The 23,899-nt window shown below is 43.0% G+C and overlaps 1 protein-coding gene across 9 annotated transcripts in view; it reads left to right on the top strand.

Annotated features, from left to right (window-relative positions):
• Positions 1-23,899, top strand: part of PHACTR1 (phosphatase and actin regulator 1) — a 309,142-nt gene that overhangs the window by 252,008 nt on the left and 33,235 nt on the right. For all 9 annotated transcript variants that reach the window (XM_042806683.1, XM_042806680.1, XM_042806681.1 and 6 more), the window contains 3 exons: positions 203-533; positions 6,388-6,596; positions 8,087-8,243. In XM_042806683.1, coding sequence (XP_042662617.1) covers positions 203-533; positions 6,388-6,596; positions 8,087-8,243 — 697 coding nt within the window. The remainder of the gene's footprint in view (positions 1-202; positions 534-6,387; positions 6,597-8,086; positions 8,244-23,899) is intronic.

Here is a 23,899-nt window from a genome sequence, read left to right as displayed (position 1 = left end):
ACCCAGAACTGCAAAACACCAGTACTTTTTACGAAGACCGTGATGAGCACACTCCGTGCAGAGTTGTCTGTCACAGCAGGGAAGGGATGCGCACTCCTGTATTGACTACCAACCTCAATACCTGCTTGCCCAGGCAGATACTCTGTTCTCCTTCTTACCGATATGAAAATTAACACCAAGGCCTCTCTTTCTTCTGTTTTAGATCCTGGCGCTCCTGTGAAACTGCCTTGTATGCCAGTTAAACTGTCACCTCCACTACCTCCAAAGAAAGTCATGATTTGCATGCCTTTAGGGGGGCCAGACCTCTCTCTCTCATCCTATTCCACGCAGAAGAGCTCCCAGCAGCCTTTGACCCAGCACCATCACACTGTCCTGCCATCCCAGTTAGCAGCTCACCAGCACCAGCTCCAGTACGGCAGCCACAGCCAGCACCTGCCTTCTGGGTCCAGCACGTTGCCCATTCACCCTTCAGGGTGTCGGATGATAGAGGAACTGAACAAAACGCTAGCCATGACCATGCAAAGGCTAGAAAGGTAATGGAACAAATTTTAAAATTACATACTGATACACACTGTTTCTTGCTCACCTCGGTATTGATATCACCGCTTGAGTTATGTTGGTAGTACTTGAATGAGGCCCCTCCTCTGGGGCCTGACAACTTCAGGGCAAAGTCACTGCTGGAGAAACAGAGGCAGGGAAAGAGCCTGTCCAGGCTTGTTTGACAAGTTTGTGGCAGAAAGGAGAAAAAGGCCAAATTTTCTGAACCCCACTGTCCTGTTCAAGGAAGTAGTTAATACAGCCAGTGGAGAAGATTTTAATAGGACATACCTGGCTTGCAATATATACTGCAGAGTGCATAACTGCAGCACTTCAGTTATGTGGAGGATTGCCAAAAGCAAGGAAAAAGGAAGTGGAAGATTCAGAAAAGAGCAATAAAAACCAAATGTGCCACTCAACCAGGGCATCTGATTAGTATTATCAATTAGCTCAAAACAGACTATGAGGACTTCCTACAAGTCACTCAGAGGGGTTTTAATATACTATTTAAATTGTTTCAATTAATTTAAATTAAATTAGATGTGTGATCTTAAAATAATCATTTAACTCATTCCACAGCAGCTACCTTCTTAGCCATTTGCATCTGGAGGAAAGTAGTACATTTGATCAGCAGTGCCTTACCCACCTTGGGGCTGGTTTTTATTACTGTCGTTTGTGAGTATCTCTGAATGCTGCTCAAAATAGTCTGAGTAAGCGAAGCATGCTGTATAAATGCAAGCTGTCCTCATAGACTGCAAGATCAGCAAGCTTTGGAAAATGTATTTCATCTTGTAGAGGAAAATTGAGCAAGTCCCAGAATAGGGAAGGTAGTCCAAAAAATGACATGTTCTATTTAGTACCAAGAGCAGCTTTGTAGCCAGCTTGTTCCAGGAGCATCAGATCATCCTTCTGTTAGACAGGAAGCTAAAATACTTGGTCTAACAGACAGAACGCCTAATGATTTGCCCCAGTACCTCTTTGTGATAATGTTATCTTCATTATATTGGATAGTTGAAAATAATTCGATTAGAGATGGCAGATTCTCCTTACTGCATGAAAAAGTCAGGGGACCAGAGGCTGTCCCATACTGCCGGCTTATTTTAGTACCAAAATAGAGATACCTCAGTGGTTACATCAGGGGGGATATTGTTTCTGCAGCACGGGGGAATTCTCTGCCGGGGAAAAACTGCTAGGGTTATGAGGGAGATTCCTGTTCCCATCAGGAAAAGGGCTGTAGCAGTAGGATGGGAAAGAGCGTCCATATTCCCCGCTGTGCCTGGTGACTGCCCACTTACCTCTCACATTGCCAGCAGGGTGGGTCGGGTGCATCTGCATCACCCCAAACCTTGGTGCACCAAGCACAGAGGGTCCTGGAGCCTCCCACAGGCTCCGTTGGGGCTGCGCTGCCCGCGCCGGCCCCAGCGTGGGTCGGGTGTCTGGCTCACACTTCGTTACCCTGAGCCCAGCGACATCTCTCCGAGTATGACTTCATCGTGGCATCTGCTGCCCCACAGCAATGAATGCTTCAATTTCTAGTCATCCATCGTGTTTGCGTCTACAGATATGCTTACCTGATTTAAAGAAGGTGATGCTGTTTGGTTTTAAGTATTAATTTCAAGCTGAAGCTCTGCTGCTTGTTAAAAACTGGGTAAGCCGGGATTCATTTCCTAATAGGAATCAATTGCCTCTCTTTGCAGAAGAAAATAAGAAAAGGTTGTGGCACTGATATTTCACATTTTAAATGAAAATGAATCTTACTTCATGATATTGCAGATGGTTGATTTTCCATAGCCTTTTTGCATTGATTAACTATTATTTCAATCTTGAAATAAAGTATTTAGTACTTCAGTTATTCTCCTTGTCAAAACAAATCAATAACTTTCACATTCACAAGAGAGAAAATAGGTGATGACTGTTTCCTCTGCAACAGTGATTGTTATTTTCATAGTGTTTAGAGGTAAAATTATTTCAAAGTATTTACTGGTCCGAGGAGCTGACACTTGCTGTTAAATTCTTAAATTGCTTTTTTGAAGTCACATTGTGATCTTAGTAAATCTGCTAACTTTTCTTGAAGATTTGTGCAGATTTTTAAAATATATGTATTTAACTTGCAAGAGTATTGTTTATACCAAATTATGTTGTTTTGTGGTATTTTTGACAGTAGTTCTTTTCCCATATTGTATAAAATCTGAATTAAACCCAAGGGAAATTGTGCTGCAGTATTTGTCATTGGACACTTCAGCCCAGAAGTCTTGAGGGCCTGCCAGAACTGCAAAGATCCTTGATCTGCTTTCCTTTATTTAAAATTTGGTAGTGTGTTTACCTCGGTTGTATGCATAGGATATGCAGTGACATCCTGAGCTTTACTGTTTTTTCCAAGATAACAATGTACTGGGTCACTGCTGTTGGGTCAATAGTCTTGAGGAGATGAGAGAGCCTGACAAGTCTCTGAGGCACCTCCTGGGGAATGCTAAATTCATTGGCTGCATTTATTTTTGCTGATCTCAGCCTTTATCTCAAATGAATCCTGCAACTTTATAGAATAATTGCCATGATGCTGCAGTAATAATGCTGCCAAGTCTGGTAATTTGGGGTATTATTTAGAATAGCATTTTGTTTTTAATAAGGAAGGATCATGTAGACAAGTGCAAATCAGTTTTCTGCTCTAAATTTTATCTTTTTTTTCCTTCAGGAATTTTTTTTTTCTTCCCTGTGTCTAGTTTCTTTGGTCCTGGTGCAGTGGAAGCTCCTCAAGTCTGTTAAACTCCATTGTTATTCGCTGAATGCTAATGAGTTTGTATCAGTTCTACATTTTGCCCAGTAAACTTTTCTTAGACCTCACAACTCTTCTCTCCACCAGGACTGTGAGTGTGGACAGGAACAAAGAATAAAAGACTAAAACACCCCCTTCTTATAGCAATCTGGATATTTTGCTTTTACAGATGAGGTCTCTGGAATTCAGGTAGTCTAACATCTGAAGACTGGTACTTCAAGTCAGTGCTTTGCCAGAAAGCCAGAAGCTTGCCAGAGAAAAATGAGCTGTCCCTCTGTACAGGCCTGGAAGCCAGAAGTTATTTTGCTGTCTTTGACCTTGAGTTTCTCTACCTCTATTTTCCCCTCTGCAGGAGGGGTTGCATGTTACTGCCTCACCTAGATCGAGTGCTTATTAATAAGTTAATGTCTTAAGGTACATTAAAAGCATGTAATAGCTATTCAAGTCCCAGTTGTTCTTATGCTTTAAAATAACAGTCAATTCCTGGATTTTTTTATTCAGTTTTATTACAGACATTATAGAACATTAAGTTCATTTGCACACTTAATGCTTTTGATTGCAAACATTTTCTGGTACTTGTAACATCTATTCATAACCTATCCTCAGAAGGGCAATCTGTCCCTTGTCATAGTATGATTATTATGATATGTCATTTGTGCTGCCAGTTTGCCTCTATTTTCCCTGATAAATTAACAGCTTTATGATAGATTAAGTTGAAACAGAGAAGAGGGTAATTTCCACATAACCTTTTTTCTGCAACCTCTGTTGCCAATTTGTGCCCTACTGCAAACAACTTTCCCCTCCAGCCCAAAGGGTATGTGTCAAGCATAAGTAAAAGTCTAGATTTGGGCATCATTTTTCACCATTTCAGAATGCATTTTAAGAGCTGGTGAAAATCCGATAAGCCCTGCTACCGAAATCTGCAGAAGGCTTCATCCTACTGACTGAAATGAATTTGAAAAGAAAGACCATGCCTGAAAGCTGTGCGTCACGAACAGCAGCAAAAGAAGCTTTAGAAACCCTCCTGTGCCACTGGAATATATCTTTAATTTTTAGTTAGGGAGACAGCTTCTTGATCTGAAATAGCCTTATTTTCTGCCTTTCCCATATAGTTCTCAGTCTGTCTGGTAAGATGACAATTAATTTCAATTACTCTGTGGGCTTTTGTACACTAGCAGCTGCATCAAGGCCTTAGTTTGTTCAACTTACGTACTAAAGAGCTGTTAAGTGGCAATATCTCACTCCGGGCTAGAATTGCATCTGCGGCAGAGCAGTGAAAAATCGCTGTGTCCAAAAAGACAGTGTGTGAGACCAGTTCCTCTGGGACACCCAGTTCAGCTTTAGACTGTAGATTTATGAAATTAAATGCATTAGACATTCCTGCCAGTGTCTTGTAAATCTTATAAAACGTATTTGAGTCAGAAAACATTTATCTTCCATAAAACTTGTCGAGAGAATTGCTTTTTGTCTAAACTTTAGTGTTGCCTAAGGATATAAACACTTAATATTTATATCTCTACCTTCTCTCTCTGTCTCTCACACATATGCTTCTATTGTAGAAATGTATATACAATGGTTTGAAGTTTTTTTAGATTTTTGTTTTAACTGCTAAGTACAGAAGAGTGTACTGTAGATCTGAAAACATGCTGATAAAAATGTAACTCTCTATTCCAAAATCAAAGAGCTTGGGATGACAGATGAGAAGCATGTCCTTTTTTTTCCCACTAGATTTTAAAGGAGGGATTTTGCTTTTTTCTTTTTCAATTTTGTCTGTACCATGAGTCACTCGTGTGCTTAAATTCGGAATTTCATTAAAATATTTTCTCATTAGAAACATTGTAAGCTATAGTGGTGCAACTTTTTTGATGTCTTGATCATGTAAAGATGATGCAACATTAATTGCAAGTGCTTGTACTAGTCACCTATGAATTATTCAAATCTATGTGTTAAGATACATTTATCTTCTTAAAACAAGTACTTAGCTGTAGCTTTGTTCTCTAATTTTCTTGCAAAGCACGAAGCTGATTTAAACTGAACTGTTTGAAACAATAGTGTGCTTTTTGGTAAACAATGCTAAAAAATTTTGTGGTGTAGACCACCTGACCATGTTGGATTTTTGCTAATGATCTGGAGGAATTTATACACAGTGGAAATACCCAATGACCTTGATTCGTCTTTCTTAAGTATACTGCAGTACTGCATGTATTTCATAAGTGCTTTGCTTAGACAGCTGACTTAGTCAAAATGCTGTGGAAAAGGCTGATTTTAATCAAGAGGAACACAAAACACCAGGAAAAATGAGGGGCTCAAAATAGAAAGTAGTATTATCAAGAAAGTGGATGATTCAGAAAAATTACAATGAGATGAGAAGCTGCTTGTTTCTAGACCGCTAGTTCAAATAAAGATCCTCAGTGTTAATTTGTAAATCTTGTTGCCATCCAATACCTGCTTAGTAGCCTAAATTGGTGAATCACGTTGCTGCCTGCTACCCGATGTGCACACCCAGTTTCACGAGCTCGGTGCCCTGCGCTCTGGAGAGCTGAGCCCTTGCCTTCCCCACAACTCAACCAACATCTTCTCGCCCAAGAAGTGCAAGTCATGGTTTCCCTCTGCCTTTCTACAATCCTCCTCGACAATCTATACCTTTCCTTCCTCCCACTCTTTTACTCCACTTTTTGTGTTCAGGTGAGACATTTTCTCCTTGGTGCCTGCATGCCAGCGGAGTGGTCACACAGCCACCAGGCTGAAGACATGCTTAGAGCCCCAAGTAGCCGGTGCAATTCTCACTAAGCCTTGTGACTCTATTTGCCATGGATCTTTAGTTTTCAGTCCTGGCTGCCAATATTTCTGCCAGCATGCTGTCCTACCTCTCCCTAACAAGTGTCATACCTTAAATCTAATGTGTACTCAGTTTAAATCCATTAGATGTCTTGCTGGTCATAAAGATCTTTCTGTCCTCATTTCTTCTCAGAAAGGGATGAAAGACCACTACTTTCCTAAATACGGTGAGAGAAGCAACTCAGTCTTCGATTGAGCTGTTTCCTTTAGTTTATTTATTTGTTTTTCTTTCCCAACAGCTCTGGTCTACATACAGGTGACAGTGTTACAAAAACAGGACCTGGGGGCCTTCCAGACATGAGACAAGTGCCAACTGTTGTGATCGAATGCGATGACAATAAAGAAAATGTGCCTCATGAAACCGACTATGAAGATTCTTCCTGCCTCTACACAAGACAAGAAGAGGAGGAAGAGGAAGATGAAGATGAGGATAACTCATTATTTACAAGTAAGACTCATTCCATTTTTCCTTTCTCATTTATTTAATTTTTACTATGAACTCTCAATGCACAAGGGAAACACAAGGCCTATGAATTTTCTTTCTTGACTGTAGCTTTTGCATCTCTCAGGGCTTGACTACATGGGAATGCTTGGTAAATTAATCCAATATTGCAAGTAGCATGAAATTTATAGTGATTTCCCTAATCCACATGAATCCCTGTCTGGGTAGCTTTCAGACAAAATTCAAATGACTGGGTTTGGCTTATATTGGTTCACTCTCAAATTGACTTTTGGCTTCACTTTCCCAAGTGTCTGTGATGTAGGGAAGCCCTGCCTGTGGCTTAAGTCAAGAGCAGCTCAATAGAGTTACTTCAGAAGGATGAAATAAGTGCCACCAATAGAGAATCAGAGTTTTTAGATATAGTAAGTATTAAATCATGTCAGAATCATAAGTCTGCACGTAATTTGAAAGGGGTCACAATCACAGAATTGGGCTCAGATAAGAAGAGGTTAATTGACAGCCTTATCACAGTTACAGTCTGGAGAGGGACCTGTGGCCCCTCCCTGACCTCTCTGAGAAAACCCTCCTCCGTGCGGCATCATAGGACTCTCCCGTGAAGACAGGATACAGTACTTTGTGTATGACAACAGCTTGTCATCCTGCGGGTCGAGCTGAAGTGTCAGGCCCTTGGGTTTCTTTTCTTCTGCAAACTGGGAGCAGTGCAATCAAACAAAGCCGTTTTTAAAACACACACAAACAGGGTTCTAAAGCAGGCGTTTTTCATCTCCTCAGAACCCTCCCTTACCCTGCAAGGGACATTAAGCAGTCTTTGCTCTTAAACTAAGAAACAGAGCAGAACTGCACTATCTCGCACCCTCCTGCAAAGCCCAAAACCTCTCTGACCTTTCTATCTGTCTGCTTGTGTCTGTCTTCACTACTCAAACTGTTTTGGATGCAAGCCTAGGAAAGCAAGCTTGAGCTGTGAAAGGCCACTGGTTTTCACAGTCTTTGTCACTGCCTGAGAAGCAGCCTCAGTTAATGAACATGGAGATCTGTGCTGCTTCTGATTGACTTTTGATTCCTTCTAGTGCTAGCTTGGATGTCTTTGGTATTACATTGCAAGAGAGGGAGATGCCTCTCTCTTTCCACATGATGTAGTTTTGTTGCCTGTCTAGATTCTGAGGTTGAATTATTCATTGCATTACATGGTTCAGAAACACTGTGCTAGAGAAAGCTACAGATGCTACTGGCAATTCTGATGCCCTTCTCCACTCCCCTGTATGGAACAGTATACCTACCAAATTCAGCTTTTCCTTATTATGATAAGAATTGAGGTTAATTGAGCACCTGGAGTTAATTGACACCCCTTTTCCCACAGTCCATACCAATGTAAATGAGAGCCTGGTATCCTCCCTTAGCTAGTACCTCTTTGCCTGCTGCATGCTGTAATGAAATGATGACACCTCCTTTGGCAGAGCCTTTCCTCTCTCCCACAGGCTCCTTGGCAATGAAAGTCTGCAGGAAGGACTCTTTAGCAATCAAGCTAAGCAACAGGCCTTCTAAGCGAGAGCTGGAGGAAAAGAATATCCTTCCCATGCAGACTGATGAAGAGAGGCTCGAACTTAGGCAGCAGATTGGGACAAAATTAACAAGGTAGGAGACAAACATTTTTCTGACTCTTGGCTTTGGAAATATGTGGTGGGATACAGTTCTCATCCTTAGCCTGTAAACATTTGAGATATGTTTGCTCATAGTGTTCAAGAGGAAAAGCCATGGAGGAAAAAAAGATTCTATATGTTATTTCTGTTCCAATATAACTTCCCATACAACACCCCAGTTCATTTTCCTGGCATATTCTGTGGATTGTTTGGTTGTGCTAAGTATCAGAACGAACTACGTGGATCTTGTTGCTTTTGGTGCACCATTGGGAAATGTTCAGCTCTGATAACATTTTTTGACTATAGCTGCAGGTGCCATTTGATAGGCTGTTAGCTTGGCTGAAGGGCAGAGGGATAACTGACTCTCTGTTCTGACTGCATCTCCTGTGAGTAGCTGAGTCTTTTCCTTATCCAAAATACTTATGTCCTTCAGTACCTGGTTTTGTTGGGTCAGGTTGGACAAATTTACCCTGTCTAGACTCTTTCTTCTTTGCAACAGTGTTACCCGCCAGCTGTGCTGTTTTTCTGTATTGCATGGAGCATTAACCATTGATGTGGAAGCCTGTCAAGAATTAGTAGACTGAGGCCAGGTAGAAATGTCTAAGAACCTCCTATGCTCCAGCCATGATTTCTGTAATCAATTTAATACTGTTATGTTATCAACTTGGTGGGTGGTATGCAGAGCTGGTGAATGCTGTTAGTTGCCTTAAACCCCAAGAAGACCAGCCAGCTGTTGGAAATTTTCTTGTGGATTTTCTTTTGTTGGGGATTGTTTATTTGGTTTTAGGTTTGTTTTTTGTTTTTTTTTGGTGAGGGGATAAGAGGGGAACAACGCTACCATGTTGTGGATACAGGAAGAATAGGAGCTCCTGGTAAATACCTCTTTCAGCATTTTACCTACTTCTTTTTTTCATGGCCTTGTTTATCACCTCTTTCAAATAAACTAACCACCTCTTTCCAGTCTGTCTTTGAAAGTCTTTGTGCTGGATCATGCTTAGCCTACTCCAAGACCTGTCTAATTCTTCAGTGTTCTCGCTGAAGGACCTCAGCAGTGATGCCCAAAGTATGCAAGGTGGCACTGCACTGTTGCTAGTACTGTGATTTTTCAGTCTAGACTTTATTCAGCCTAATACCTTGTTAGAGTGCAGCTGCACATGGAGCTCTGAGACCCAAAGAGCAGCACACACTAGCAAGGTCCCAGTGCTTATATGATTAATTTTGAACCCTTTTGAAGCATGTAAAGAGTTTAAATTTTTGTCTCTTAGCGTATCTTACTGTGTACTGCTTGACCTTGCAATGACATTGAAGAGCATTTTCACTCTGTTGCCCATTTGGCTAAATTACTTAGGTCTCTCAGAAGTTTTACAGCTCTGTCTGATGAAGGTAAATAGTGTTATTTGCAGACATTGACTCTGCACAGCTCACTGTGCCCCAGGTGTTTTTTGTTATAAATGTTTTATATCTCACCTCTCCAAAACCTCCTTTTCCCCATTAAAGACTGTTTCTTCAGCGTATCTCTTTTTAACAAAGGAAAATAATTTTGGCGATACCTAGAACCCTGTCTATATAAGCCCCGTATTCTCACAATGTCATTGTTTTATTTCCTCAGTGGCATCTCTGCTCATTTAGTCTGAGGTATAAAGCTTGATCTTGTCATCTAATGTAGCTAGGACTGAGGGGCAATCACAAGTAGTTCAAATAATTGAACTGTGTATATACAAACTCAAAAAATAGCTGAGCCACTGCTGTTTCATTCCCCTTTTTCTACCAGTGTAACATCACTGAAATTGGTAGAATTTCACAAGCCTTATCTGGAATAATATAGTTGCCAGTCTGACCTTTTAATTAATAGTGTTTGCAACTTAGTGTCTCATCCTTTTGCGTAGTTAAAAACAATCAAGAAATATGAGGAGAAAACAAATTTCCTGATCTCTAATATGCAAAAAGCCAGACATTTTAGTGGCAAAAGGAACGTACCTGTCTTACCAGTGCTTTGTATCTAGTTGTGACGTATCCATGTGCACAGACTGATGAGTATTAGATTGAAATAGAGAGAATATTTCAATTTGGGCAGTATTTCTTTACTGTCCAGGCTTCATTACTGAATCTGTCCTTTGTCATTGCTCAGTAATTGTCACACAGTGGTGCAAATGCCAGACAAAATTAAAGTAGTGAAGCGTTTATAGTCCTTAGAGAAGATGCTAGATGCAGACTATAATTGCAGCTGGCAATTTTGGGTTTCAGAGGGATTTGTACAGTTCCACCAATGGTTCCCTATGGTTTAAAATAGCCAGCCAATGAAATCATATATACTACTTACAGAAGTAAAAAATGCAGAATAAAAACTTCAGCAAATAGTTATTGTCTGTAATGGATCAATTAATTTTCAGCAAGAGGCTGATGAGGATGCTTCAGTATTTATGCATAATCCTCACAGTATTTAGTTTGGAAGAGCTCGTTGGCTGCCACATTTGGCAGATTAGAATTTAGTACTATAAAAAGAACGTCTTTAAAAAAGACGCTTATAACCAGGCATATTGAGAGATAGACCACTGACATACTGTGTGGGACCACAATCATCCCAGGTGTAGTTCCTCCAGCCTTATTATAGTTGTACCAGGAATCAATCTGGCTCAGAACTGTTTGTTCAGATCCTGTTTAAATGTAGCTTGGAACCTCTGAACCTCCAGCTAGTCCCAGAAGATTGTTACGACTTTATTATTGCATCCGCCAACTGGTAGGGAGACTCCAGAGCGGACATCACTGTGTCACCTGTTTCCTATTCTGGGAGAATAGTACCTTGACTTACACCAGACCAGTTGTAAGGCTGAGGCTGCAAAGACTCTATCTTATAGTGGGATCTGGCCCCCTACACTCATGAGTATTAGCTCAGCCAGCCATGAGACACATTAACACCTTTGTGCCTATCGTAGAAACACTTCACGTGAATGTAGCACTTTGCTGGTGTGTATCCTGTGTCATAGCTCAGCACGCATAGGTCCAAGCAGAAATGAAGCTTTTTGCCCAAGATGGCAAAATATGCCCTAGCAAAGGCTGGAGATGCCACATCACATAAATTCCAGCCACGTGAATAGGCCACTGCACCACAGGCTACTACTGGGCAGTCTTTACACAGCTATTACAGCAACTAATTAGGAGACCTCCTCCTCTAACCAAACCGGAATGGACTACTCCAAAATATGATACCTACTATAAAGCAAGGAGCAGAAATAGTGAGTTATGATGCAGAACTTGCAGCTCATAACCACATGAGATGTGGGAATAGGAAATAGATGCTGGAGGCCATGTTCTTGACTGCTAAAAAACCTTACAACTCCATAAACTTCTACTCTGAAATGCAGACCTTCTGCGCTAAGTAAATATTTAAGTGGGTATGGTTTTAGGGTTTGGGGTTTTTTTCCCTGCCTGCTCAGCTTCTCCCAAACTACTCCATTTTATCCCTCTGGTACCAAGAAGCACATGTAAGTGACCGTAAGACAGAAAAGAGAAAACAGGAGGAAAACCAGGACTCTGTCTTTTCCCTCTGCCTGTTAACTTTCAGACTTCTGCCTTCTGCCTGTCTCTCTGGCTGTGTTGGACCTGCTTGGAAACAGTGGTCCCCTGGCTATTCAGGGTAGAACAGGGGACAAGAGGACCTGGATTTCCCTTTCAGTGGCTATAAGGGTGAGAGGAGTGGGGCATGCCTGGGCTATGACTGTGAAGCAAGGACTCAGACAGGCTCTGGATCTGAGCTTGGAGGTTCTCCCAGGGACAGTGATAAAGGCATGGCCTCTCAGGAGCCTCTGGTGAGGAGAAGGACCAGCACTGATGGGAGCCACATGTCTCACAGAGACTGTGGGACCGTCCCCTGGTACTGAGATGGGTGCTTCAGTGACGGTCCTTGCACTTCTGTTTCACCAAGGAATCATAATGGTGGTTACAAGAGAACACACAGACTTTCTCAGTCAACATATTGTTTAGTAAGCGCAAGAGCCCTTTAGAGAAAATGAATCTATATATTTCTGTATAGCTATACACTATACTAGACTTTGGTGAGGACTTTGCAGTCCCTTGAACTGGGAAGACCTGGTTTCTTTACATGTCTTTCACAAAGGCTCTCCCATACCTTGAGACAGCATATGTCTTTAGGCTATGACTGATCTGCCATGCATCCTATGGGAGAGGCTTTTTAAAGCACTCCAGTCTTTTTTGAGTTTCTTAAGCCCCCAACTCTAATGAAAGTGCTCATTAGCAATTAGATACAGGAATATTAAAGCTGAGATTTTCATCCACTGCTTTTTCAGGAACGCATGGCAGTGTCCTTAGCTGTTTTCCCTGAATTGCTTCCATCCTGGCTTTTCCCCCTTGCTGGAAAAGGATGATCTAAACATACAAAAAAATCTGGTAATCCAGTATTACTATCATCACATAGCTAATAAGCAGTGTTAGGGGAGCTTCTTGATATTCACTGGTCAGCATCATGTCTGTCTCATCAGCACACTCCTGCCCACCTCGGGCCAGAGGGCAGGCTGGCTGCTGGCCACAAGGCAGGGGAGATGCATAAAGGCTGTCCACAGGCGAGTGGTGCATGTCAGGGGACTGCTACCCATCACTGGCAGGTGCCACAGGCAACTCAGTAAGATTTGGTGCTGTGCTGCTGCCAAAAGCTGTCAGTTGTAGGAGTCAGGTTTAACCCAAGACCATGCCTGATATGAAAGCAAAGAGAGGTGAGGTGGGTGAGCAGTCCTCTGCACATTAACTAAATAATTAAATAACAAATAATTAAATTATAAACCAATGAAGAAGAACGTGACTTCGTGCAATGACCACACACTACCTCTCGTGTGACTTTGAGTGATAGACATCCCATTGCTCAACTGAATCCTGTGAGCGTGTCACTTTATATGTTCTGCTGGCTTTAAAGCAGTGAATCAATGCCAAGCTTCTCTGTCAGTACTGCTCTGCTTTGTTTTTTTGTTTAACCCTAGATTTATTCACTGCAATACCTTATGAGGTGCTGTCCTTACACCACCAAGTGGACAATCTTGATCTGAAGCAATATAAATAATATATTGCAAGTATCACAAGGCAAAGGTATAGGAAGTATGAAAATAGATCACAGAGACACTCTGTGTGCACATGGTTGTAAATATATATATGCCTGAGGTACGGACATGCACACCTGCTAGATGTGTTTATAGTCCCATTGATGCTTTGGAAATAGTTCTGAGATATCTCTGACTGAGAAATGTAGCATGAAAAGTCATAAATCTTTGTTATGGAGTGGCAGGTTTGACAGATGATGGTCACCTACTATCTCGATCAGAAAGGTAACCTACTGTATGCATTCCCTGATCGATAGTACATCTTCCTAAGCTCTACTGAAAAATACTGCCTAGAAACAGAAATCCTATGATGAAATGAACTTGGTGAATTCCCACAAGTATGAAAAATTGCCATTGATTTTTAAAATGTCATGGGGCTCCTGTGAGGTTTTTGGACTTGTTCACATCAAGTGCTAGATGTCCATGTGTCCCTCTGAGTGAGGGAGAGTACTCAGGAGAAAGAGCAATAGAGTATGTTTGTAAACAGGAGGAAAGATGTGAGCCAGAAAGAAGAATAGAAAAATTGGACAATTTGGCAAAAGAATTGTGTCTTTGGCATCACAGTGATGGTGACAAAGATATTACCAGTGCTGAGGAAGGGTCGGTCTGCAAGGCTTGCACAGTTATTAAAATGCACAGCAGTTCCTTCAGAGGCATGAGGGGCCCGAGTGGTCATTTTTATTTACTAAAAAATTAGGCTGTGAGGAGCTTTTTGAAATGGATAATTATTTAAACAGCGCTGTGGTCCGGTGGAGGGGAGGGTTTATTCAGCCAGAGGATGGCAGCAAGATGGCCCCCACTGAGCACGGCTGAATCTCCTCGTGGCTGTTCCCCATCCGGCCTTGTGGAGAGCATTTTGTGCCCTCCCCATCTCCGAGTCATTTAGGGATAAAAAGAATGGGCAGACAGCAGGATTAGGCTTTATTCACAGACCTCGTTTTGTTGGGTAATGTGAAATAATTTCTTCCTAATTACCTCTGACGTCTGCAATTCTCGCACTTATTGTTAGCTTCCACTAATGAGAGAAAAGCAAGTGCCTAAAGCAAGAGCTCATCCCCAGCACAGCACGCAGGCGCGTGTGTGTGTGTGTGTGTGTGTGTGTGGAGATTGCCTCTTCGCATGTCGGGTGCTGGGGATAAATCACACGGAAAATGGGATTGTGGTAAACAAGCTCATCTAAATCCTGGATTAGAGGGGACGATGTGACAGCGCTAGATACATGAATGGGGGTGACCAAAAAAAGCTGCAGAGGGCTGAGCCTGGGTTTTAGCTACGATAGTACCTAGGGAAAACGCCATTATTTTCCCTTTTAGTTTTTAGCTTCATGAGAAAGCTGTATGTTTGTGAGAAACCCCAAGGGAGCTTTCTAAACTGCCCTTAGCATCAGGAGGAAGGCAGCAAAAGCAGGTGATTATCTATGGGTGACAAGCCGAAACAGAGTTATCATTACACACCGGGGCTCAACCGCCAGGAATGAATACTCAGAGCAGAACCAATCTGGGGTTTGTGTGGGGGTATGCATGGGAGGTGGGTTCTCAAGGCCCTTGTCAGCCCTCTTTTCTGTGATTGATGTCCTGGCAAGCTCTGTTATGCTGAAAGGAAAGGTTGCTTTGTAGTTAAAACACTCTGGGAAGGCTGCATCTTCACGGGCTTTCTTACCTCAGGTAAGCCACTGGAAGAAACACATGTGCACATGGATGTATATATATATTTAAGGTATTTGGGGTCTCCAAATGTATATATGTGCCTGTGAACTCTGGAAAAGTCTACTAGTTGACAAACCCTCATTGACAGCAAAGTTTGTGTGAACCAGCCAGATACCACGATCTCTTTAGACATCTGACTGTGTTTCAGCAGGACAAGGATCCTCATTCCTGAGCATGGTTTGGACTTGTCTCTTTATATTAGGAATTTTCATAGCTAACATCATCATTCACTAGAGAAAAAGACAGGTCTGGCATCACAAATAATGCTATTACTATTGTTTTGATATTAGTTTCAGCAACTAACAGCATGAATTCACTTCATCTGAGTAATTTGCTATGGCAAAAGGTCAATGGAGCAGTCAAGGGAAAGGGGAAGGTGACAGTGGGTAATGTCACTGCAAAAGACATCACCGCTCCATGCTCCCTCATTTGTGGGATGAACAGTGCCCTTAACCTATGGTCTGGATGGGCCCTGGCAATGTGATCTCTCCTCTGTCACATCTCCATCTCGGATGGGATGAACCCCTACTGCTACCAGTTTTGCTCAGCCAGGGCCAGCAGATGTTTTGCTGTGTACAAAAGGAAAGCCTCGCGGAGTGCATATAGTCTGTCCTTGGGCAGATGTGTCTCTCAGTGTTAGAAGATGGGGCTCCAAATGTGCAGAGACAATTTATTTATGTTCTTGTAAAGGAGGAGGAATGTTGTGCTGAGGAGGAGAATGCTCTTAATGGTAGGCAACAGGCAGCAGCACTTGAGGGCAAGGTTTCCCCAGGGGCATCCATGTGGCTGCTGATGAAACGGAAAGTGTTTTCTCTGTGTCAGAAGTTCATTTCAATCAGAGGCGTCTGCAGCCCGGGAAGGTATTGTTATTCCTGGGGTCTGCCACTGCTCCCGTTGCCTGCTCTCATGGAAGCAGTGTGAGTCACTCTGCGCTGTTGTTGCAACATCTGTTTCTCCCATCCTTGCTCCACAGAAGCCGAGGCAGAATACGTTACGGGGTTACAATTTCCCCTTCGTGCTTCCCATCCCCTTCAGCCCCCTGACACAGTTTGTATCTGAGGTCTAACTCAGGCTGTCAACACAGCCAAGACAAATATATTTAGTCTACTGTAGTTTCCTTTGCAGTTTCAGCAGGGTGTGGTATCCTTAATTTTCTGCCCCGAATTGATTGCAATGTTGCTTTTAGTTGTCAAACCACTGTCAGCTTTTACCTCAGAGAAAGCCACATTTCTCTGCTGGGCAAAATAATTCATGGTGATATAATACAAGCTTGTGGCAGTAATGAAATAACATATGTCAGCAATAGAAATAGTCTTTTATTCCTGCAGTAAACAAGAGACCACGTGGAGTCCACGCAATACTCTCTTTGAGTAAAAGAATGACAAATATTAATAAAAACAGGTGAAACAAACACAAGCGAGGAAGTAGCTGAATCGAATTATTATATTCTGGCTTTAGAAGAAGACAACAAATGTGGTTTGTTTTGGTTTTCTTCTTTTGATGGTTAATGCTGACAAATTTAGGGCAACTCCATTAAGAGCTAGCTCATAAATTTCCACCTTGAAAAAATCTAACCATAAATCTTCATGTTTTGTGTCTGCTCATTGTGGGGAGTTAATCACTAGCACAACAGTTGCTCAGCTTGGATGACCTTGTAATTTCCGTAAAGGGAAGAAATCAGATGGCAGTACAAGTAGATAAAAGAAGCAGACTGGTGGAAATAAATTTCACTTTATAGGCTAATGATTGTAAAATGGAGAAATTGCTTTTTGAGCAAAATATTTAACCCCTCTCAGAAGTTAGAGTTTACATTTTTTTTTTCCTCTTCGGTGTATTATGGCCTATTTGGCAACACATGTGCAGGAGATTAACATAGATAATCTTTGTGAAGGAATCAAACACATAAACCTAATTTTTTTATCCTGACTGCAGTCAGCTTTTAAATATATTTATGCTCACGTATGTGCACTGTGACTATTACTGTGAGTACAAGCAGGACTACTAGAGAAGTAAGTCTAACTTGTGTGTGCATGGTCATCTATGTCCAGAAACACAGGAGTTTCATATGCAAGTTATTGTATGTGACTAAATAGAGGTGACTTTTTGAAGAGTTGGCCCTGTAGTAAATAGGATTTATTGGTTTATATGTTTGTTTTGTATAGGATTAAATGTCTTTTGGACAAATATACCAAGAAAGTGAATATACTTACCATTACACCTGATACAATTATGTAAGGTTAGAATTTTGCTTTTTTTCCCTATGATGTAGCATTAACACAAGGATCACTTAGAGATGAACAGGGACTTTTCTTGCATGTGTGCAGAAAAGTTACAACCAGTATTTTAGAGGCATGCGCAAATGAAAATTATGTTCATGTTTCAGTGCACTGGGATTCATAGGCACTGCACAGACCATATGGGGGGATTAAATTAAGTCTTTAGCCTCAGACCTGACCATGTAGAATTACCGTTTATGTTAATAACATTAGTGAAGAGGAAGTGTTCTCATGGGCAGTTGACCACATCAACGTGTCTCCAAGTATGCAGCCTGTAATATTCATTGCTTGCCTTTCTGATGATAAATAATTTTCAAACCAGCAAACTACAGGGAAAGCACATTAGCAGGTAGATTCAATAACCTGGTTCTTCACTGACATCTCTGAATTCAGGAAGCAGCAACACTAATGGTTAATGAGTAATTAATAGAATAAGCATTCAATATATTGTATTTGCTAAATGAGCAAGCATCTATGAAGTCAGGCTGGAGTATTCATCCTGCAGAATATCTTGAGTTTTTCCGCGTGCTGGAAAAGTCTTCATGATTTCCTTTGTTGCATTAATCAAGACAGAAGCGGTCTTCCTGCTGCCCTGCAATCAACTGGCTTTGATTTAAAAGCTAGACTTGCAAGCAGGAGACCCTGGTCTCAAACAGCGGGGGCTGCAAAGGTGCCAGCCTTTCGGTGGGGAGCAGGAGCTCTGCCTGGACCAGGACCCCTTCTCCTGCCCATGCACGGGGACCTCGGTCACCAGGCGGGATGGTGGGTGACAGCATTTGGGGGGAGCTCGGTCACCTGCTGCGATGGCAGATGGCAGCTCGGTTGCACCCAGGCCCTTTGAGGGACCGCACAGGGAGATGTCAACTGCAGGTAAATGCAGGTAAATGCCCTCACAGAAGCTCCAGGGAAAGGTCCCTGGCAATCTGCCATGAAGATGGCCAACGTGCCTTTCAACGGCCCCATCAGCTGGCCCACCTCCAGCTGAGCTTGCCAGGAGTGTGAACAACGAGCTCCTTTGGCCTGTTTGGCTGCACTGGGAAGTTGGAGCACCTGAACTGTGGTCCCTGGCTTTCCTAGGGCACTTTCTGCCCCAGTGCAAGGACTTACCTGCTCCAATATCCGCGTGTCAGCCGTAAAAGAAAGAGGGCAGGCAGCCCCTCTGACAGGAATCATTTTGTTTGGAGTTAGGTTTACACACACACCACAGCTACACATCAGTCTCGAAGTGGAGAGTGACTTCCCTGAGTGGAGTTTGATGCTTTCTTAAATCTCCCCATCAGGGCATTCTCCCTCTGCTCCTTTCAGGAGAAGGGGTGGCCAGTGTCCCAGGGCCAGAACATCCCTAGAGATTCCTTCCCTTTTCCCTGTTAAGAACTGCATGTAAATGCTTGGTGTCCTTCACCCTTGGGTTGGGCCAGAACCATTAACACTTCCCTTGTTTGGGCAGACATATGTCCTGAGATGGAGACCTGGGCAGTTGCAGGGATCCTAGAGTTATGTGTGATACTGCACCATCCATTACGTCTTCCCCCCTCAGACTAGCAAAGAAGATCTAATGCTCTACTGCAGTTAGAAGAGCTGCTAACATTTTGCACTGCACTGTTTAATTCCAGCGAGTTAAGGGCTCCATCGTGTTTTCTAATGTAACATGACAGATGTAAAGAGGCTCTGCAGCAGTGAAAAGATGCAATTTTTTTTCCCCCGAAACACATCATGTGTGACACATTTTTGGGAGGTACTTTTATTTCCCTTTGTCTTGACTAACTCTTCTCTTCAAAGTCTTTCTTCTGTCTTGTTTCTCCTTGTATTTCAGTAGTGCTAGTAGCCCCCCCTCCACCCCACCTCAGTTCAAGATACTTGTGCTGGGTTTCTGTGGTGGGTTTTTTGGGAGCAGGAGAAGGGGTTACAGCAGTGGCCCCTGTGAGAAGCTTCTCAAAGCTCCCCCAAGTCAGACCCACCTTTGGCCAGGGCCGAGCCAATTAACAACAGCAGTTGCACCTCTTGTGATAATGTATTTAAGAAGAGGAACCTGGGAGGAGGAGTGGGAGTTGTGAGGAAGACACCTATGCAAACGCTGAGGTCAGTGGAAGGAAGGAGAAGGAAGGGGGGGAGGTGCACCAAAGCAGACCCCCCCTGTATCCCATGGTGGGATGGCAGGGCTGCCCCTCACTGCCACCCATGGAGGTCACCAGTGGAGCAGAGGCCAACCTGTAGCCTGTGGAGGATCCCACACCAGGACACAAGGCTGCACTTAAAGGAGGCTGGGACTCAGACATGGGTTTGGATATGGTGGCACTTCTCACTGTCCCACCTTGTCTGTTAAGTGTTGTTTTTTGTTAGTGCTTCACTTAAAGTGGTACTCTTTTTCTTCCCCTAATGAGTCTGTCTTTTCCCTGTGACAGTAATGAGTGAGTCATCCCTCCCTGTCCTTATCTTGATCCCACAGCTTTTTGCTTCATTTTCTCCTTCCCAGTGCTGGGAGGGGAAGGGGTGAGTGAATGCTCCCTGATCATTGCACACTTGACTGCCTCAGATTTGGTTCTTCCACCTGCCCATCACTGTACCTTGCCTTTCAGTTCTGTGTACTTGTTGCTAGACATGTCATGTTTTAACAATTAGGGCATGTCTTAAAATCTTTGAGAGATCAATGCTGCTTCACTATTCAGCATAAAAGTACATCTGAAAGGATTAATTTACCCATCAGTACTAAAGATTTAGTACCATCTTTATTTTCTTTAATGTCTCTTTGATCAAGAAGTGCCCAAAGACTGGAGGAAAGCAAATGTCACTCCTATATTCAAGAAGGAGGGCTCAGGGAATTACAGGCTGGTCAGCCTCACCTTGATCATTGGGAAGATGATGGAGCAACTAATCCTGGAAACCATGTCCAGGCGCATAACGGATGAGAAAGTCAGCCAATCAGCTGGAGAGCAGCTTGACAGAAAAGGATCTGGGGATCCAGGTGGACACCAAGTTGGACATGAGCCAGTGACATGCCCTGGTGGGGAAAAAAGGGCTAATGGTCTCCTGGAATGCATTAAAAGAAGTATTGCCAGCGGGTCAAGGGAGGTGATCCATCCCCTCTGCTCAGCACTGGCGGGGCCACACCTGGAGTACTGGGTCCAATTCTGGGCTCCTCCATACAAGAGATGGGCATATGGGAGAGAGTCCAGTGAAGGGCCATGAAGGTGGTTAAGGGCCTGGAGCCCCTCTCATATGAAGAAGGGCTGAGACACCTGGGACTGTTCAACTGGGAGAACAGAGGGCTCAGGGGGGTCTTACCAATGTGTACAAATAGCTGAAGGGAGGGTGCCAGGCTTTTGTCAGAGGAGCCTGGTGACAGGACTGGAGACAGTGGGCACAAACTGAAACGCAGGAGGTTCCCTCTGAACACCCGGGAACACTTTTTTCACTGTGAGGGTGACCAGGCGCTGGTACGGGTTGCTCAGGGAGGTTGTGGTGTCTCCCTCCTTGGAGATACTGAAAAGCCATTTGGACAGAGTCCTGTCTGTAGGTGGCCTTTCCTGAGCAGGGGGGTTGGACCAGATGATCTCCAGAGGTCCCTGCCAACCTCCAGCATTCTGTGATAACACAAGGCATCAGAAGTGCTGACAGAGTCTTTGTGTATTAGCAACATCTGTGCCTTTTGAAGTGCACAACATTGTTGGCTTAATTTTTTTGTGTGCTTTTGGCACTGCAGAGTGGCCAATTTCTGTCTCAGACTTTCCCAAATCCTGACTCCTTTCACTCCTCCCAGTCTAAGGTTACTGTCAATGTGTCTCATAAAGCTATTCTGATTCAGTGCTTGCCAAATTTCTCCTGCTTTGGGTTATTGCACAATGGTTGTGCTGGCACAGACAATTTAGCCAGGTCACAAGCTCTGATAAATGCCTGTCTGTGACATGTAGACCATAAAAGTCTCTAGCTCACTTCGGTTCCAAGAGAGTGAGGTTAGCCCTTGAGTCTAAACATCTTGTGCTGCACTCCATGGAAAAAATTACCAGGACTCAGTTTCTAAACAAGAGCATCTCACAGGCATGCTGTATTTGCATGGAAATCAACTCCAGACACCCAACTTCCCCCAACAAACATTTCTCTCAGCCCTGCACCTCCCCATCCCCTCAGTCCACCTCTGCTGTAGAACAAAAAAAAAAAAAAAAAAAAAAAAAAGAAAAAAGCCAGAGTCCCAGTTTCATTTCCAAGAGTTTTTCAAATTCCTTGCACCTTTAAATAGCTCTGTTATCCTTTTCTAGCTATCTGAGGCACAACCTTAATATCTGCCTTCAAAACTTTCTGTCTCTGGGTGGATCCAGAGACAACAAACAGCAATTTATTGTTCTTTCTCAATTTGGGTAATTGGGAGCTTGATTCTCTCAGAAAACGTTCCAGACAGCCTGCAGTGGTTCTGTCTGGTACCTACACAACAGCAGTGATCTCCAGCAGTGCAGAGTACAGCGATGTTCTAACAGCTCTAGTAAGAAAACAGGATGGAAGTGTGTATTTGATGCACGTTTTGCCAAAAACACTGCTCATGGGATTTTGAAAAGCTAGTTTTTCCCTGCACCACCCCCCCACCCCCCCACCCCGCTTCCTTAGCAGCTGGTGGTCATTAGCTGGGCTCGGCAGAGCACCACTGCTGTCAAGCAGGAGCAAAGTTGATATTAGCACTAGATAATCTTCAGTCATGAGAGTGGCCTTAACACCCAATAAACGATAAGGTACAGATGTAAATTCAGTATGCTTGTAAAGCAAAACACAAGTCCACGTGGCTGTGGCCAGTGGGGGCTGGCAGGAGGGGCTGAGACTGTATTCTTTTACTTCAGCTCAATGTGGATGCATGAAAAATTGAACATTTTTAAACTAATAATGAAGATAAGCCGAACTGGAAACACTGTATCTGTTTGCCCAGCCTATCCTAGCTGGCCTGCTTGAATATCATTCTGCAGCTTCTCACAGCAGTAGGCGCTGTTTCCAGTTTTACAAACACTTTGCACATCATCGATCCGATACATTCTCAGAAGGGTTTTTTGTCAGGGTGACTGCTGATTCCCTCCACTACCTCTCCCCAAGCTCCCTCTCCTCGCCTTCATGCAGCTGGAAATGCAGAAAAGGAGGGAACTGAAAGCCCAGGACAGAGGTATTTCAGTCCTGGCATCTGAGTGTGCCCTGCAGAGAAATCCAGGCTTCCCCCATGGCATGTCAGCAGCCATGAACAAACATACTTTGCTGGTCCTGCATACAAAACCCTCCTCACCCTCTCTGCCTGAATGCCAGCTACATAAACTATCCAGACCAGTAGGGAGCTCAAAAAACAATCACCAATTTAAGGCAGTCTTTCTTTAGAGGACAAACAATTGTAATAATATGAGTTTTAGTAACACCCTCATTTGAAATGTCACAGGGAAGACATCTGTGCTGCTGTCCCAATGGGGTTTAAGAAGTGAAGTGTCTGAAGTGTAAAGGAGAAAAGACTCTTCAGGCCAGCTGGGCAAGGAACTGGTTTCTCTGCCACTTTATACAAGGAGGATGAAGACATCGGTGGGCATTCCCTCCCCTTCCATAGTTCAACATCAGCTCTAATTAAGGAAAAAAAAAATAATTAAAAGAATACTGGCCTCCCCCCCAGCAGCTAGACTGTGGTAATGAAACAGGCTTTTACATTGATAAAGCATCGGGGTAGCTGGGGAATGTGCAGGCAAGAGTACAGGCACCTGATACTAGTCAGAAAACTAAGAGTGGAGAAACTTCAGTCGGGGTTGAACTGAGCCCTTGAAACTTTGGGGAGAAAATGTAAAAAGCTCATGTCACACTATGCAGAAGGCGAAGAGAAAGGCTGCAGCCTGTTCAGCATAGCACATAGGGTTTGAATGCTCCTCTGGGAAGTGTTTTGTTTCATGGGTTTTTTTTTTCGTTTATTTTGAAGTTAAGAGTATTTGGCTGGAAATAGGATCTTTGTTACTTTGGAGATTATTGATTCCTGCTGCTAATTCCTTATTTGATGTAATAAGCCTCTTTGTAACATTCCATTTGTTTTGCTGTGGAAATACTTATGAAGCAACAACAACAAAGAAAGATTATCACTTTATGGTCCAAATTTAGCCTCTGGTTAATTATGTGCATCTCGGTAACTTCGAGAGAAGAAGATGCAGATGGAACAAGAATTCTCCTGAGTAAAATAATACCTTGTCATGTGTTTAGACCACTAGATTTAGACCTAAAGGTGATGATATAACTGTGAGCAAATCATGTCTTGTATCTTGTCAAAATAACAACTGTACAGTTGCCTAAGTCTTGGGGGGTTTTAATTTTAACCAGGTGAATAATTTCTTTTTTTTATTTTTTTTTTAATAAACTAGGCATTAGTGGTATTTTCTGTCTCTGGTGCAGCATGTTTTTATTGATGTTTCATGAGATGCTACAATTTTTAAAAAAGTATTTCTGGACTTTGCTACTGCATAGAGGCTGAAGTAGGCTCTGGAAGTGAAGGTGTTAAGTACACACCACCTGGAAGGGGACAGGTGTTCTTGAAGGATGTAGGAATTCATACAGGGGGCAAATATCTGG

The sequence above is a fragment of the Tyto alba genome, unplaced genomic scaffold (genome assembly GCF_018691265.1).
Source record: "Tyto alba isolate M040663 unplaced genomic scaffold, T.alba_DEE_v4.0 Super-Scaffold_48, whole genome shotgun sequence".
In the NCBI taxonomy this organism is placed as follows: Eukaryota; Metazoa; Chordata; class Aves; order Strigiformes; family Tytonidae; genus Tyto; species Tyto alba.
This window is presented reverse-complemented; position numbering and strand designations above follow the sequence as displayed.